At 39.1% G+C, this 18,077-nt stretch overlaps 1 protein-coding gene across 2 annotated transcripts in view; it reads left to right on the top strand.

Annotated features, from left to right (window-relative positions):
- Window positions 1–17,011, top strand: part of LOC101848410 (protein BANP) — a 20,676-nt gene extending 3,665 nt beyond the window's left edge. For both annotated transcript variants that reach the window (XM_005113178.3, XM_005113177.3), the window contains exons 2-11: window positions 1,231–1,370; window positions 2,501–2,583; window positions 3,352–3,527; window positions 4,566–4,606; window positions 5,269–5,343; window positions 7,346–7,421; window positions 8,342–8,505; window positions 9,602–9,843; window positions 10,977–11,132; window positions 13,873–17,011. In XM_005113178.3, coding sequence (XP_005113235.1) covers window positions 1,232–1,370; window positions 2,501–2,583; window positions 3,352–3,527; window positions 4,566–4,606; window positions 5,269–5,343; window positions 7,346–7,421; window positions 8,342–8,505; window positions 9,602–9,843; window positions 10,977–11,132; window positions 13,873–14,001 — 1,281 coding nt within the window. In that variant the 5' untranslated portion in view covers window position 1,231 and the 3' untranslated portion in view covers window positions 14,002–17,011. The remainder of the gene's footprint in view (window positions 1–1,230; window positions 1,371–2,500; window positions 2,584–3,351; window positions 3,528–4,565; window positions 4,607–5,268; window positions 5,344–7,345; window positions 7,422–8,341; window positions 8,506–9,601; window positions 9,844–10,976; window positions 11,133–13,872) is intronic.
- Window positions 17,012–18,077: the final 1,066 nt, after the last annotated feature.

Genomic DNA, 18,077 nt, shown 5'->3' with positions numbered 1-18,077 from the left:
GAGAGAGAGAGAGAGAGAGAGAGAGAGAAAGAGAAGAAAAAAGAGAGAGAGAGGGGGGAGGGGAGAGGATGATGGTCCGTTGTGGTCAATCTCTGGTGTGGTCAGATCATTGCGGACGTGGTCTTGTCAGCGGACGTTACGCGTCTCAGGCCTGGAGGGGAATGTAGGAAATGTTGGTGTGACGTAGGCAATGACGAGTGAGTACACAGTGCAGGGGAACAGAGACAGGTAGTGAGGGAGGGAGGGAGAGAGAGAGAGAGAGAGAGAGAGAGAGAGAGAGATAGGGGTGAGAGAGAGAGAGAGAGGGGAGAGACAGAGTGAGGGAGAAGGAGGGAGAGGCGGGGGGAGGGGGAGGAGGCGGTACAATGAAGTTTAATATATTGTTGTTCATTCCCAACACAATTACACGCAACAGTGCAACTGGTGCTGTTTCAGTTTCTATACTATCAAACCATAATGTGTAACTTTGCTCTCATTCATGCTATTGTAAGTTTTTTAAGAGATGCTTGAAAGTGAGACCTTTGTTACATATATCATGTAATAATATAGTAAAAATTTGTCACCCTCTAAAATCGTAAAAGATTTTGTTTGGAAATATTTTAAAATAATATTGCTCATGTCGTGAATGCTATTTAAAACTGTACTTTTAGTATCTAATCTATACCTACTTTTCTACAAATAAATTTTCGGGTCCTTTTCTACCACAAGGTGTCATGGGGAGATGCAATTATCTGGCGTGGGCCTGGAGTGTTGTCTTTATGTTGTTCCTTTGGAGGTTCTCTTTGAATCTGTCAATCCATCTTTTCCTTGGTCTTGCTGGCTTTTGCCTTGAACTTGAAGCTATAATCACTGTATTTCATACTCGATTTAACGCTGACATGTGTACTTGTCTGATGTCTTCATTATCTTTGTCTGTCTCTTCTTGTGATGTTTGTGGTTTTTTGAGAAGTGTTAAATGTCTTACTTGTTTCTATATAATGTTTTATTCAGGCTGTCCTCCTCGCCTTGGTGTTGAGGATTCATCTATCTTTTTATATGTATACATGCTAAAAATAAAGGATTACCTGCCATACTGAAGGTGTCACTGAACCTGAAAGTCTTATGATATCCCCCCAACCCTGCACCACCCAAATTATGTTTCTTTCTTTTTTGTTTCTTTACTTTACTTTTACTTTTTCGATCCTGCGGCCATTTGGGTAACTGTTTTGTTTAAAATATTCTCCGCCACAGGATGTCTGGCCAGGAGGGAGAGCTGGTGGACTTGGGTGGAGCTGGAGTCACAATCGATGCCTCTTCCCTAGTCTCTGGCTTAGCCACTGTTGGAGATGTCCATGTGGATGGAGCCACAGCCATTATCCAGGGGATGCCAGGTATACTCTTTTAACTGTAATATTGGATTAGTCGTCAGTTTTTCTCATCAAGATGAGTTGAATGTTACCCTTGATTATTTCTATCTGAACCAGAAAGAAAAATATGTCTCCACTTTTTATGTTATAATATAGGATAGTGGCGTTAATACTCAAGGAGAGTCATGCTAAATATTTTATGTCTATACAGCAGCCTTCACCAAAACGCATGCAATACAAAAGCACGCTCCTCTCAAATGTACACTTTCGTCAAATAATATGTAATAAACCGGATATTTGACAAGACTGCCCCTCTCGCAGAACAAAGAGAGTGGTGCAGAGGGTTTTCACACCCAACTTTCTACGGACTCACAGATTTCGGACTGCGCGAGTGATATGTTTAGGGAATGTAAATATATCTTTTGATTGGTCACTCGAAATTATCATGCGTCTTTAAGGGAAGGTTTATCACTGATGTTTGAATGACTGTAATGTTAGTTTATATGCCTATGGTGCGCAACACACAGGAATGTTGCAAACAGTAGCTAAGCCTATAGTATTAAAAATTAGTCAGCTCTGCTCAAAGAACTTTACTTAGTTGTTCAACGAATCTCTAGGGACGTGAGAAAAATGTCTCAGAGTGCCTAATGCCATCCATGCATCTACTAAGTTGCAGTAGATTACAGGCAACTGGGGGTGGTAGCTTGGAAAGCCTCGTGGCTGAGCACTTTACTCTAAAATATTGACTCTGACTCATTATGACTACAACGAACAGATTCCTATAGTACACGTTAGTGGTACAGTGAGTATGTCTTTTTACTTTCTTCAGTCACTCATTCAACACCTTTGTAGCCGAAACCGCGATGGAGGAATCGTTTACGACCCCCACCCCCTCTTGTCCAAGGGGGGGTCACTAAAATTTCAAAGAAATGAGATAGTTGCGTGCCTTCCCCCCATTGCAAAGGTTCACGTAAACGCTCGCTCCGCGTAAACACACGCTTGGGAGTCCTCCCGAGCACCGTACGTTGAGACGGAGACTACTGTATTTATATTATAACCAGTATTATATCACTGTTTTTGTGTTTTGTGCTGAAACTTGAAACGCTAAAAATAGCTATTGTTCTATAACATAGATTTTTTTGGTCTTTTGCCAGAAAATTGTGTGGATCCAGACAGGAAGAGGCTGAGACTTGACAGCGATGGGGACCTAGATTTGAACCCAGAACATTCCTTTAAAGTAAGTTTATTTTTCTGATTTATCACACTTTTTTCTTTTTAACGAAAAACATTTGATTGCCTTTTTTTTGAGTGACAAGATAAACCTATTTACTTACCTCTGAATAATTTGCTGTATTTATTGTGCTAGTTGCTGATGAAGTGCAAACTAGTGGTGTTAAGTGCAGGTCTATTCATTGTCTAGTCTAAGGCATGGCGAAGGTATAAAAGAAACTTCAAGACTTAAAGGCATGTTTGCATTGGTGCAGTTTTGTCCTTATATCATGCTGCCAGAGACTACAAATTTGTTGTTACCACCAGGAGTTGCAACCAGTATACCCTGGCAGGGATGCTTGACAGATATTGGGGGGAGGGGGTGGGGGAATCTCTCAGTTTTGTCCACTACACTGTTGTGACATGTGTACATGCATGTTATGTTTATAGCACTGCATAGGTGACTTTAATTTGTGTTTAATTTTAACAAGGTTGTGCCGTGTAAATTCTGTTGAATAAATTCAGATCTTGAATGTATCTTTGCTTGTAATATTCTGGAAAGCTATGTTTGTCTTCTTCAAAATATTGCAAGGCTCTTTATATTGAAATCCGTCCCAGATTTTCTCTTCCACATTGGTTTGCAATTTTCTAACCTGAACCGTAAATGTGTCACGAAGGAATCAGGCACTCATAAATTTGGGCATATATAGAGTTATTAATATCACCTTAAGTAAGCTTGTTCGGTTTTGACCAGCGCCTGATTTCAACACGCTGCCTCACATATATTTTGTTTCAGCAAATTCTGTTCAGTATCAATAAAGCCATCTGCCTGCGACTGGACAGTATGGAGGCCAAGCTAGACATGTTGAGTTCTCGCACCAAGACCATGGAGGATAAAGTAGACCAACTGGTCAACTGGTCGCGGACACTCAATGGTGGCACAGGGCTTGCATCCACTGCCTCCAGGAAAGGGTAAGATTTATGTGTCACTATGCTGTGGAACCAGGTGCTCGTCAATTTTTAGGCTCATGTGGAGTTATTGGTATTACCTTAAAGCTTATTCATTTGTCTTGCTTTTGATGAAAAAAAAAAAGCCATCTATCTTGAAGAGAAGTCCAGATGTTTGCCATTGAAACAGGTGGGGTCACCTGATTTCAGAGATAAAACTAGGGAGAAATTGCTGCCAAAGTGTGGTGATTTCCAATGAATGAGTTTCCTTAAAAACTATATATAATTGTGCCTTTGAGCAATGTTTTTTCAGTAAAATGCTCTCAAATGTGTTTTTGGTAATGCATGAAAGGTTTTGGACCAAAAAAAGAAAATTTGAAAAAAATTGCCCAATGGCTAGAAAAATGCTGGTTTCTTTGATTTTGTTTTTTTGACAAGCACCTTATTTCACCACAAAGAATTGCATATATATTGATTTGAGTTATCAAAGAAATGATATGCCATTTTTTCTCTCATTTCTCAAAATTCAGGGATATTAAATTTTTTCCCCCCCTTACTGCACGGTTTATGCTCCCCTTGTAAATGTGATGTCAACTTTTCATATAAGTTGATAGTTCATCCGCTATTTGTGATGGGGCTACTATTGTGTTTTTTAAAGTTAATTTCCTTTTAAAGTATGGAGACACTAGGTCTTAAAGAATCTGTTGATATTTATTGAAAATCATTTTTACCTTATCTAGGAATGATATTCAATAAATATCAACAGATTCTTCAAGCCCTAGTGTCTTCATACCTTGAAAGAAAATTGACTTTAAAAAATGTACGACTTAAAGATGCGTACATAATTCTCAACATCTTCCAACTGTCAAATTCAGGTGGGGAAATGTACGACTACTAGTAACATAACAAGACAGGACCACCATTCATAAAGAGGTCTGTGAGTAATAGAGAGATCAATGACCAATAAAATCTCTTACTCTTTCCTCTAAGTGAAAGAAACTTGACATTTCCTTAAAAAACACTTGATAAGACTGACATTTATTTTGTTTTTTCATTATGCAGAGCGGTCATCGTGGGTCTTCCGCAGACAAAGGCAGAGGCTGGTAAGTATCAATATAACTATATATCACATTTGTTAGTTGGCTTGATGCACACTGTTCTGTCATAACAAATAATAGCATTTATGCTGATTGAGTCTATATTCTATATCTGCTGATAACAGCCCATGTAGATACTTGCATCTGTGCAAGCCAGAAATTGTTTGTTTCAGTGAGTGCACAGAAACGATCTGTGTTCTGTACTCTGTTGTGTGATCTTGTGTCTTTTCAGGTTCTGCAAGTTATCCTTCACTGTTAATCCTTTTAAAAATTTGAACTTGTTATGACTTCCCCTTTCTGGGGCCTGCTATATTTTGCTATTGGCCATTAAAGTTTCGGTTGACTTATTGCCCAGTTCTAGTTTTTGTTAGTACAAACTATAATTTTTCTTTTCTAGAACATCAAACATTTCTGGGTAGCTGCAACAATATGTTGTTCAGCTTTATGGGTTTGGTTTTTAAAAATCTCACCCCCTCTCAAATTTATTCTGAACAAAGTCTGTCAAAATACATGAGCTTTAAAAAGTTAATGAAGTTCAAGAACATTCCAATAGGGTATTCAAACTGGGTCATTGGCACTGTAGCTGGTATAGTGCTCACTGAACTGTTGATCAACGATTCCGTCTTTTTGTTTTGACTTTTCATGTGTTATTGCCTTGTCCATTCTAGGTGACATGAATCCCCTTGACCATTCCATCTCCAACCTCGGCCCCAATGTCACACTGATCACTCTCAATACAGAAGGTAAATGGCTAACATCACCCTTTTCCCCATTTGTTCAGGGATTGTGTTTGACTGAGATCATTTAGTTATATGAGCTATACCAGTTGTAAATCAAATTTGTGTGTTTTTGTGTCTTTATGGAATACTTGTTAATTCTTCGTTGCTTGATATGATACAGGTTGATTCTGGAAAAGCTTTCTAACTTTTTTTCTTCTGAATATCTCCCTAAAAAATTGCTATAGAATGCTGTCATTTGGAACAGACATAATCAATAATCCATTCAAAAGTAATTTGTTATGCATAAAAACCATAAAGAAGAAATTCATTTTCAAAAATGGAAATGGCTATTAAAAAAACAGCCATGCATATTGCTCCATTTTTTAAAATGTTGCATGAAAGTCATGAGATGATTGACTTGCTTTTTTTCTTCTTTTTTTCTTTTACATTTAACTTTTCCATCAATCATGATAAATGTAACAGTTAAACAATATTTAATTTTTCTTACAAAGTTAAAAAGGGAACATTTTATTTTGTTCTGAAATTTCTAGAACCAGAGCTCTACATTGTCCTACTTTGGACTCGCCGACGCATTTTATGGCGTTGTTCGTAATGTTCAGTGGTAGCAACACACGTGGTCCCACCAAGTCATGGATGCTGAAACTTAAAGCCAAAAACACTGTTCACGTTTCAGTATGGAGCCGTTTCTAGAGACAATGGGAGGATGGCTGAGGTTGCCCAAATAGACAGCATTTGTGGAGTTAACATTATATTCTGAAAGGTGAAAATGGGCTTTGCCATTGAACCGATGTCAAAGAGGAAATGTTCGCACTTTTCAAGATGATTGCAGCACCCAGAACACACTGCCATTCTCTGATCCATGTGAGCCTCACAAACATGAAAATGATACCGTGGTGGTTTAAGTTCTGCCTTGAGAATGCAGATCATTGAGGTGTAGAAAAGTCTTAGCTATGGACATTGTCTGTGGACAGATGTCTCATGGGATACGACAACTAAATTCTACATGTTTAAAGGAAAGTGAATGGTGTGTGTTTGACCTGAAGTGATAGTTTTTGGAGGAAACTTTAGTTCTGATTCTCTATAGATCCAAACTGAGAAACTTCTCAGCCCATGGCATCAGAGGTTTTGAGGGCACTTAAACATTCTTTCATGGCCTTGTGCAAAACTTAATGTCAGGAATGGTGAGTTGGTGGTGAGATAATGTTCAATACAAAGAGCTCTCACTGCTCTTTACTTAACTTAACCATGCTCTCAGTGATCAAGGAAACTTGAGAAAAGAAAATCTACAAATTTCTGTTTGCTTGTTAGACTGCTGTAGCTTGCAATATGGTGCAATCTTTGAGACTTTTAGTGGTAGGCCTAATGAGAACTTGTGCGTCGTGCAACGAAATTGGGGGCAAGGTTGAAAATAGATTGTTGTTTTATGTGCCATACTGAGCAAAACTATTATGTAGAATTGTCTAAAAAGAATATGAGCCAAATTCCTTTTGACTTTCAAATATTATATTGTGTTCAAATTTGAAGTGCAAAGCTATAATGTGGAGGAAAATATTTACAAAAAATTATTAAGTTTTTTTTTATCACCCTGTAATTACCAATTAAATAAATCTTTAAAACAAAAAGAATATAGAAAAGAAAGAAAGAATGTTAAAAAATTATTTGAGACTACTGTCTATATATAGAAATATAGTGTTTTTTATTTTTCCTTGTCAGAAATTTCAATGTAGATTATAGAAACGATTACAAATAATTGTTTACTTTAGTTCTGTTTTTCTAGAGTTGCTTCCCTTCTCAACCTTTGTTCAGTCTTGAAAGGTAAATCGCTTTTTGTGTTATTGCTGTTTGGTACATTTCCCAAACTTCCCTTTTAAACATTAAAAAAATAATTTTTTAACATTCTTTCTTTCTTTTCTATATTCTTTTTGCTTTAAAGATTTATTTAATTGGTAATTCGCTTTACTATTAAAATAACAACTGGACTAATTGTGTTATGACTCATCAACAGAGGACTTCCCTAATGGCACCTGGCTGGGAGATGAACACAACCCTGAGATGAGAGTTCGAGTTCCTATCACTCCAAGGTAAATGATTTCAGGCTTAAGTCTCCTCCTGTGCTTAGTACTGGTATTGTTATGATCTCATAAAGTCACTTCCGGGGGTTGAATTTCAATCTGTATTGTGTCATTGATGCGCTCTGCATTTTTCCATGTTTTTTGGCAACGGAGTGTAGGAGCTGGAGCTCATTGCTTTGTAAAAGAGTTGGAAGAAAGAATAATAATCTCCCCCCCCCTCCCACCCACTATGGCTGAACCATGCATAGAATGCTGCCTTAAAGAAACAACACAAGTAGGAAAAGTTTTCCAAATCTCTACGTGATTTGCATCCTTGTCCACAAAATGGAAACATTGAAGCCCAAACTAAACAGTTGAAATTGTCACTTGTTACTATTGTTAGACTTTTGGGCCCTTCAGATCATATTTTGTCTTGTGCCAATTTTGAGAAGGGCTTCAGCTGTCGAGGGCAGCATGGCTCACCTTTGGGCCTTTTGAAAAAAAATAATTTCATTTATTTCTTTGGTCGTATATGATGCGAATACTATAGAGGAAAGGAATATTTGGAAACAAGTCACTTTTGCTTGGTGCAACATGCTTGCTAAAGTTTCATAGGAAATCTATATATTATATTTTGGTGATTTTTGTACATTTGAGTTTTTTTATCTTTGAATATAAGATAAATTAACCTCTTACAACTGTTAGTGTTGGACTTATTTTGTCAGTTATTTATGCTCAGAACTTTATTTTCTCTACAAAAACATACTTCTGTGTTGAGGCAACAACAAGTAAAGAAAATGACAAGGCTACCAGTGCAGCAGATACCTCATTAGTAAGGAGGCAAGTCATGTCTTTGCCCTTGTGATGTAGCATTCTGACAGCTTCTATTAATCATGATGATGTTTCATTGCCATTTTGTCCAATTTCTTGTTGTCCTATTTCTTTCTCAGTGATCTCCTCCATGTCCACTCAAATTGTCGCACCCCAGAGAAAATGGCGTTGACGTTATTAGATTACCTGTTTGACCGAGACACCCAAGCAGCCTCAAACCTGTCTGGACAAGGAAAGCATGGAAAGAAACAACTAGACCCTCTTATGATTTATGGAATTAGGTGTAAGTGTTTAGGACTAAGTCATGTTGTTGTTTTTTGCTATATTTGTTCAGCTTATCATCATCCTCTTTTTATTTGGGTTCCCTTTCTAGATCTCAGAGGTCTTCAACCTGCAAAGCAACTGATTTTTACATAATATGTGACTGTTTTCCCTACTCAGATTGTCATGAAGTTTAAGATTTCATTTCCATTTTGGATTAAAAAATTTGTTTGTATTTTTTTGGAATAAGTTTTTAAATGCTACTAGATGTTGCTTTCGCTCTTATTATTTGAGCCAGTCAATACAGAAAATAATAACTATGGTGGTAGATATAAGGCCTGTTCTCCACGGGTGCTGTTTGAGCGGAGAAGCTTTATAACTTGCTGAACAATTCAGGTTTTTAAAATATTGTTGGGAACAAGAAGAATGGGCAGTCTAATAGTAGAATAGTTCGACATGCTTTAGGTGGCATCTGTTTATTCTCATCCTTTCAACATGATTTCACCATATTTACCAATCATGAATGATCAAAATAAAATATATGGTATTTACAAATAATCTCACCTTTTGTCCTTGACTGTGTTCATCCATTGGCCTCACCTAGTCTTTGAGACATTAAGTTCTGGCAGTAAATCATTGGTCTTTTGATAAGGTAATGCTGCTGCTCATGCTAAAGTTTCTGATTTGTTTACGTGATTGTCTGGGCATGGTCAGGAGACGGTTTGAGTTTTTTTTGTTTCAGAAGAAGTTTTGGTGCACCTTATCTCTGGGTAGGTAGGAGTTAGACAAAAGATATGAAGGTCCTGCACGCATTTTATTCCTCTTACAGACTCCTTTTGTGTCTAAAGTTGTAGATAAGGCCAGCGCCTGCGGCTGGCGACTTCCAGGGGAAAATTCTAAATAAATCCCCCCCCCCCCCCCAAATGTATGCCAACTTACTGATACACACTTTTTAAAAAGATGACATGGCTTCTTGTTCTTGTAGGGAAATAGACCACACATATGGACACCACAGTCGTTCTGAGGGTTTTTACCAAACACTTGACTTTCTCTAAGATCTAGCACCAGGGGAGCGCAGAAGGAAGAAGAGCCCTTGTTGATCTTTTCTGTTATTTCAGGTCACTTGATCCACCGGTTCAGCATCACAGAGAACGATTGGCACCGCATCAAACAGAATATCGATTCCAAATGTCGAACAGCGTGGCGGAGGCGAGCGCGGGGCATGCCTCTCACTGTGAAGGCCTTCAGGGGGAAAGCCCCGCCGTCCTACGTCAACATCGGCAACCACATGGGGGATCTGAGTGGAGGCAGTGATGAAGACTCCATGAGTCAAGAGGATGGAGAGTTGCACATTCATCAGGTGACGTTTCCTTTTCCTACTAACTGGTGGAAGGGAGAGGGGGGGGAGGGAGTGTTAATTTACAGCGAAAGATGCTAAATTATTTTATGTGGTTAAGTTTTGGCACAGTGATTTCAAACAGTTGCACAACCTTCCACATTTAAACTTGAAGGGTTTAAGGTTTTGTATAGACCACAGTACTCTAGACTCTTGATTGTTATCTGAGCAAGATTTCTTCCTATGCTCTTTCTTTTGACTTCTACAAAAGTTTGCTTTGACTGCTACAATGAAATGCTGCTGAATTCTTCCATTTGGTCTGGTTTAAGTTTGCAATAAAACAAGGTAACTGATCAGTGTAGTCTTTTTCCTCTTGTATAGCACTGGATGGAAGTCATGTTTACATTGCAAAAACAGGCATGGGGCATGAGGTTTTGGAAAGGGTACATGAAATTTATTCTTAAATCTTGTTAGTAGTGCTGCGATAAATGAGTGCATTGTTATATATAAATTTCAGAATGCGGTTCGCTGTGATATGTTTTTTGGAACACCCCCCTCCCATTCCCCATAAACACTCTAGACTTTGAGGGCTGTGCTTATGATGTGATGTGCACTGTTAGTTCAACTCATTATGACAAGGCAAATATTTTTATCCAGCTTCAGTCAGTGAGCAACGGGTTATGTGTCATTTGTTGCCTTACTGCAAAACACACGAATAAGCGTAAAGCTAGACTCTTATTTCAATGCTGAAAAAAAACCCATATGAACAGTCAGAATTTGTTTCTATCTGGACATTTTGAATGTTAGGCCAGATAACCCCCCCTACCTGTCCCCTTTTCTTCTTGTAAAAGCAGTAAGTCTAGACAAGTGGTTTGTTGGCACTCTTGCATTTTTTTCAGTTACTTTTATAGTTATTTGTTACTATAGTCCTATTCTTGTCCTCGTAAAGTGTAGCTATTATTGTGCAGGCTCACCATTAAATGCTACTCAGCTTTATTAATGGTTCGGATCTTAATGCTACTCGTCATTTTAAATACTTTCCACTTTTCTGAAGAGTCGAATCAAATGAACTTGCTTGGAAACTTATTAAAACAAATTGTTCTTCTTTTTTGCTTATCTTTGATCTTGTTTCTTCCCACTATTGATGGTTACACCAGCAAGCATCAGAGGCAGACATCCAGGCGGCTCTGGCCATGCAGGGTGAAGGTCTGCAGCATGGGGAGATACAAATCCTACACGCCACTCCAGAACAGATCTCTCAACTCCAGCATGCCCAGCACATACAGATCTTGTCTGGGGACCAGGTCATAGGGGTAAGTTGTGATGATAGATGAAGCTGTTTTTTTGGGGTTTTTTTTACTGTAATCTCTTGGAACCCATTGCACCAGAGCTACGAGTATATTCGTAGGTGCCGCGCTCTTCCGTCCACCGAGCTATGACACAAGTCGTATCAAAATACGAGTCTCAAAATCCTTGTCCTTCAACAAGCATGTGAATCATGTGGTAACAAAGGCCAAACGAGGTGTTGGTGCAATCAAGACCATGGCGGCCGCTCTGATTCCGCAAAGAGTGCTCTTCCTGATGTTGCAGCTGGTCGTCCTGTCTGTCATTGATTACGGATTGGGCTGTCTCACGCTGTCCGACACACAGATCGCAAAGCTTGATCGAGTGCAGAATGAGGCAATGAGAGCAGTGCTGGGCTGTACCAAGGACACTCCAATATTGTGCATGCGCTACTTGCTAGGTTTAAGTGGCATCAGAGTACGCCATAGGATAGCTCAGGCAAAGATGTATCTCAATGTAAGGGGCAAGAAGGATCATCCACTTCACAAAGCACTTCATGACAACAGGAGAGTCAGAATCAAGAGAGGAAAATCTTGGATGGCGGAAGCAGAGGATTCCCTGAGAACAATCTGTGTACCTGAGAGCCTACCACTAGGCGAAGAATGGGAGTAGGTGGCCGGATAATACAGGGACCTCACCAAGGTCAAAATAAGCATGGGCAGAGACAGAAGAAATGTTGCGGCTGCCATCAACGAGAGCGATATCAACGAGATTGTTGACACAAACTCAAAAGCAGGGGATCCTATAATTTATACAGATGGTTCAGTGAAAAGAGATAGCCAGAGAAGTGGATGGGGATTTGTTGCATTCGCCAACAATAAAATCATACACAGTGCATCTGGAGCCTGCAGCAGGGCTACATCAAGTATGCGAATGGAAATTGAAGCCATCACGAAAGCACTTGATTGGATGACCCAAGATCGCCCCCACACAACCCATGCTGTTCTTATCACTGATTCCATGTGTACCCTCAGAAGGATTGAAAAAGGTTTCCTGAGAACGGAATGGATTCAAGCTATCGAACCAACGCCTATACGATCGCTCACATGGATTTTCTGCCCTGGCCATGCAGGTGTTAGGGGAAATGAAAAAGCCGACAGATTGGCTGGTGAGGCCACCTTAGTTGACAATACGGTTCAACCAGATAGGGTCGAGATCCTGAAATGTCTTTCTCGCCAACTGATTGAGGAGGAAGATAGGAAGGCAGAGGCCAGTGCTGCCGTGGAGAGGATGATGCTTTTGGGAATAAAAAAAGGAAGCGGAAAATCTGGCATCCTTGCAGGAAAGAACAGAAGAACGTTCAACCAGATGTGCACTGGCACAATCAGTAGAAGGACCCTCGGCAACATTTTGGAGAGAGCAACGGAGCATCAATGGACATGTCCGAAGTGCAGGGATGTTGCTTCCTGAAACAAGAACAAGAACCTCAAAATCCAGTTTGAACCACTTATCCAGGTTTCTATTGAAAATGATTGGTCCCTTGTAGCTTGTAAAAACTTTTGCAAGCTTGTTTTGATCCAGTTTTTCGCCAAGTACGAGTTAGTTTTGTTGTGTTGTCACCGCAAATCATGGCAAGAAAGCAAGTACTAAAATCTTTATGGACTGGAAGAAGAAAATAACAGCCACAAAAAAACAACAGTGCCACAGCTATTTTTGTGTGTGTTGAACCATGTTTTTAGTTTTGTTTTAGGCATGAGCGGCGAAGAAAGTGAAAGTAGACCTAAATATAGAAAAACGAGACGATCGGATTGATTTTAGTTCCTTGAAAACTTCGAAGAAAAGCTAGATCTAGGCCATAGATTTACTATAAGTTGCTATGGCTAAATTGAGTGCCAATGAGTCGCAGTCGGACACAGAATATATTGTTTTCTGTGCTCTTTCCTTCATCTTTCCCTCTATTAATATATTAAAAGAACATTTTAAGTAAAATCTATTCGAAATTTCATATTGATACCTTTAATAATTTGGGCACAATGCGTGTCTAAGCTTAGTGTGTCGAGTTCAGACCCATTTTTCTCCCGGCTCGCGGCAAGCCTGGTGGACACAAGTGTACTGCCGCAGCAACGCACGGGGAATTGGGTTAAAAAGTTACCCTCAGGCCCCAAACCAGTGGCTTCACTCAGAAATTGCTCAGCACAGCAGGGAGGTGCATCGGTTTTCACTCAGCTCTGAATGAGTTAATGACCTGCACAGGGAGATTTGACATACAGAATATCTGTAAAGTTACAATACAGTCAGGCAGAAAACTACTTGCACTTGGACGACGAGATTGCAGGGTATCGAGAACTAAGTTGCTTATACTTATAGCCTGAGTGACTGTGTAAATAACTTTACATACACCCTGTATAATGACGTGCATAATGCAGTAAGAATACTGAAAACAAATCATTTTAGTAGCTTTGCACACAGACTGAAGAACTTGCACTTAAGTGCTGGCAGCATTGTAAAGTGTTCAGTGCACAAGGGTGTATACGTATGTTTGTGCTAAACATGTGAGCATTTGCAAGAGGTGTGGATAAACCAATACACGAAAAGGTGTCTTGGAGAGTGAGAAAAACTTTTTTTTATTTTACGTGAAAATAAGTGCATAGGTTCTTGTAGTAGTAACAGAGCATTTTCCAAGAAAAATAAATTGTCTTTTTTATTATACATTTGGTCTTCACAGTTTGGTTGTGTCTTCACAGTTCATTTCTCTCTTTTTTCCTGCAGCAAATCCAACCTGGAGACATGCTGCCAGAGGGCATCCAGGTGGCTACCATGACAACAGACTCAGGGGAGGTGCTTCAGATTCAACAGAGTGTACCTACGGGGGCGGAGTCAGATTCTGTCAGTCAGTGACAGTGGGCTGAATCCTGGTGTGATTGACATTCTGTATGATAGGACTTGGTGGGAGTGGTGTTTGGACTGTGCGGTGTTTTAGAAGAAACAAAAAAACCCCTTCAAATGTGTGTGAGTTTATGTGTGAACGAGGCAAAACCAGTGCAAGTGTCAGGATCTGTGGAGGCTGGTCTATATGTGCGAGTCACTTCAGAGTAGGCCTGCTCTGTGTGGAAGTGCATTACTGGAGATTAATGTTCTGTTAGTGATTGTGAAAAAGACACCTGTGCACTTTAGTATGGCTGCTTTTTATTTTGTGAGATAAGTATGGTGACAGACGCTTGTATTATGCAGATGAACACTCATGAAAGTTTGACTGAAAAATAATGGACAGAAGGTGGAATGGACTTCTCAAGGAAAGATTGTTTCGTATTTTTAACTCCGAGTACAATTGTGATGTTTCCTTCATGACACTTGATTATATTATTATGCTGTTGACATGTTTCATTTGAATTTCAACCTACGTCATAGTAATGATATTAATTCTGTACTCCTTACTGCAAATATGAAAAAGACACTTGTTCTCCTCACTCCAAGCTGCTAGTTCTACCACTTTGACGATATCATCCTCACTTTCATGGCTTCGTGCACATGATTGGATCAAGTTATTTTACAGGAGGAGAGTTGTCAACTGGTAGCCGATTTACAAACCATTTAACATTTAACCCACTGTACCCTTTTTGTTTTTTGTTATTTATTTATTTTGTTGTTGTTTTGTTTGGGGTGGGAGGAATCAGTTCGACTGTCTTATTGAACTTGAAGAGAAATACAGTTGAGCCTGCTATGCCAGAACCCTGTCCAAGACTGAAGTCTGTCTTGACAGAATCTCCCCCCTGCCACCATGATAAATTGGTCTATAATTCATGGAAGACAGACTTTCATATCCTGGAAACAGACCTTGAAATTCCTTTCCTTCAGCTGGTTTTGATCGGACAATGGCAGAAAATGCTCTATTTGTTAAACCCTGATTTGAAACAAAACTCGCTACAAAGTTTGGTTCCACCGGCTCCAACTTTTATGCCTCACCACCTGGTGGAGAAAGGGTGCGGTTGTGGGAAGTAGATTGTACCCCATCCTTGTGAGCCTTGAACGGTATGAATGGTCAGCTGCTTTGTCTTCAAAGTGCTCAAGTGGCATCCTGGTACTTAAACGTAGCCAGAGATGAGCTAGATAATGGTTGTAAAGCTCAAAGGGCATGCTGCAGAGGGTAGATATTCGCTATATATAAATGCAATTATTATTAGATAAAAAGATTGACCTCTTCTGGTTGTCCCTGTTCATACGTCTAGCTTAGTAAAAAGTTGAAAACGGGTTTGATTAAGCAATTGCATTAGGTATTTGGATTACATTTTAAGGCTGTTCTCAGTGGATAATGACATTCAGTTTTATACAATAGGATTCTGTTACTATTTGCTATCATTAACATTTTTGGGTCAGATTCTTGGTTTCAGACCATGATTTTTCCATGCTGCTGCAGTTTGTTCATTTTCTCTCCACACTTCTGTTGTAATACTATAATGAAAGCCTTGCTTTTTAATAATTTTTCTAAATGTTATATACCTCCTTAAATCTTTCCAAAATGTCATAAACCTCCTTAACACGTTCCCCCCTTGGAGTGCGCAGGGACCATGATGTAGGTGGGGTACATCAGTACTTTCCCTGTATCTCAGCACAAATACCCCTACCATTATGAAATTTTCAGCATACTGAGAAAATTGGATGTGATAATTGCATGTTCACCACAAAAGGAATTAAGAGTCGGAACTGAAAACATTAGATCTAGCACATTCATCACCTGATTTCTCATCATGGATCTCTGTGTAAAGCAGCACTTATGCCAGGTCTACTCGATATTTTTACCCAAAAAAGAAAATAATCCAATTGTTGTAAACGAACTGATTTTTTTACCTCAAAGGCCACACAAACCGTTCAGAAAAGAAATTATAATTTTAACAGGTGCGCATGTGGAAAAGGAGATCGTTGCTACATTTTTTTGCTATATATCACACCAGCACCGATCAGTGTCTCGTGAGGGCAAAGTGTTAACTTACACCAGTGAGTCCAGCTTCATTGGCCGTTGGAGTAATGGTAAATGGTAGTTAACTAAAAGTATGGATCAAGTGTTCATTTCATTTGTCATTTAATTTATTTAAGGAATGCATTAAAAGTCTAATCTGATTGGACTTCATCGCAAGCTTGAGAGGGATTGTAGAATCACTTTGAAGAACAAGGACAAGCAGGGTATAGTAGTACGTTGGTTGTATGTTAATGTGGGAGTGGGAGTTCTGCATGTCTTTGGAATTCCTTACGACTAGTCCTTTGACTCTTCCTTTGAAAAGTATGTAGTCGTCTTCATGCTCTCTAGTCCGTCTGTGTCATGTAGTATGTATGTAAAGTTATTTGATATCAACTAACTTGAAAAGTGTTCAATAATATTATTTGTGAGTAAATGAATTGCTGCCTTTTGTTCCGACTGTTCAAGTTAAGCAGTGTTTTCAAGACTGCAGAATAAATTTGTTATTAAAAACTTTGCTGATTTCGTCTCCGAAGCGAAAAGTCCGGACTCGAGCCTCGGTTCAGACACAGATTTTTTCGCCCCTTCCTGCCCACCCAGCAGTAATGGGTACCTGGCTTTGAGCTGGGGAAGTAAAAGTGACATGGAAAGGAACTGGCCACCCTACCACAATATGCGAAAGGTACAGGAAATTGTCTCACTAACAAGGCAATCCCCAATGTTCGGATCGGATGCGGGAACAACTTTACTTTTTTTTAGCACAGGTGTTTGCCGGCTAATGCTCTGCTACTTATACTTATCACTTTGTGAATGTCGTGTGTCATTATGACTCAGCCATTTAACGCCACAGTTCCCTTTTGGAAATTTAAAAAAATAAAAGTTTAGTCTCCGCTGTAAATGATAATACCAAGTTAAATCTATAGTGTCAGTGGTTTATATGCCTTTGGGGGGGGGGGGGGGGGGAAGAAAAAGTGAATATTTTTTTATTTTATGCAGGGCTCCTTACTGTACTTGATGAAGTGTATGTGGCGGTGAGAGTGTACTTTGTGCTTTCTGAGAGATTGCGATGTCACCCTTTGTTGCAAAATTGGTTCTGAGAATGACGGCTTTCGTGAAGTCAAATTTTTACTTGGAAGAAGTTGTTTTAGTAAAACCACAAAGAATATGTACTTAAAAGCTGAGTTGTCTGGTCTTGCGAGAGGTTTTTTGTGTGTGTGTGTGTGCCCATTCCAGATAGGAAGGTCATTTCTAAAGCAGACACTTTGCTCTGTAGTGGGAATGATAAGAGTTAATACAGATACTTGATTCAGACTTCTGTAGTGCTATTTATGTTATTGTTATATCTTGCTGTCAAATCAGTTGGGTCTGATGTTGCTGAAAATTATTTTCTAGTATTGACTGTAAAAGTAAGGTAGACTTTTGCTATTAAATATTTGTATACAGTGGAATGAGCTTAATTAAACAGAGCATGGTTAGTCTGGAACAGCTGTAGACTTTAAAAAAATAAAATCCCCAATTTTTTTTCTTTCTTTTTGAGAACCTCTCAAAACAGAAGAAAATTCGGCTGTCCTGCAGATTTCAGATTAAGAAGACTCTTCTGTATTGCATATATATATATATATATATATATATATATATATATTTCAAACATTAATGAGAAGTAACGTGTACTGTTAATAAATGTATGCAGCTTTAAAAGAACACTATGTACATATAACATAGCCTTTTGAGGGCAATGTATTGTTTATTTTTGACTCCCATTTGTGCACCTGATTGAGTCAGTTTATTTCACTTGCTGCATTATGGGCTCACGAGACTGAGTGTGGGAGACTGCTCTCTGGATTAATGTATCATCTCTTATGAAGTGATCAGATGTAGCATCTGTTCTATCTAGTCGGAGTCTGCTTAAAAGTTAATCAACCGAGTTATGCAGGACAGCTGAATTTTCTTTGGGTGAGCCGTGTTTTCAATTCAGAGAGATGGCACTAATAGTGAAGAAAAAAATCGAGGATTCTACTTTCTT

This window comes from Aplysia californica, unplaced genomic scaffold (assembly GCF_000002075.1).
Source record: "Aplysia californica isolate F4 #8 unplaced genomic scaffold, AplCal3.0 scaffold01683, whole genome shotgun sequence".
NCBI classification, from domain to species: domain Eukaryota; kingdom Metazoa; phylum Mollusca; class Gastropoda; order Aplysiida; family Aplysiidae; genus Aplysia; species Aplysia californica.
The sequence above is the reverse complement of the archived record's forward strand: the minus strand, read 5'-3'. Positions and strand labels throughout refer to the sequence as shown.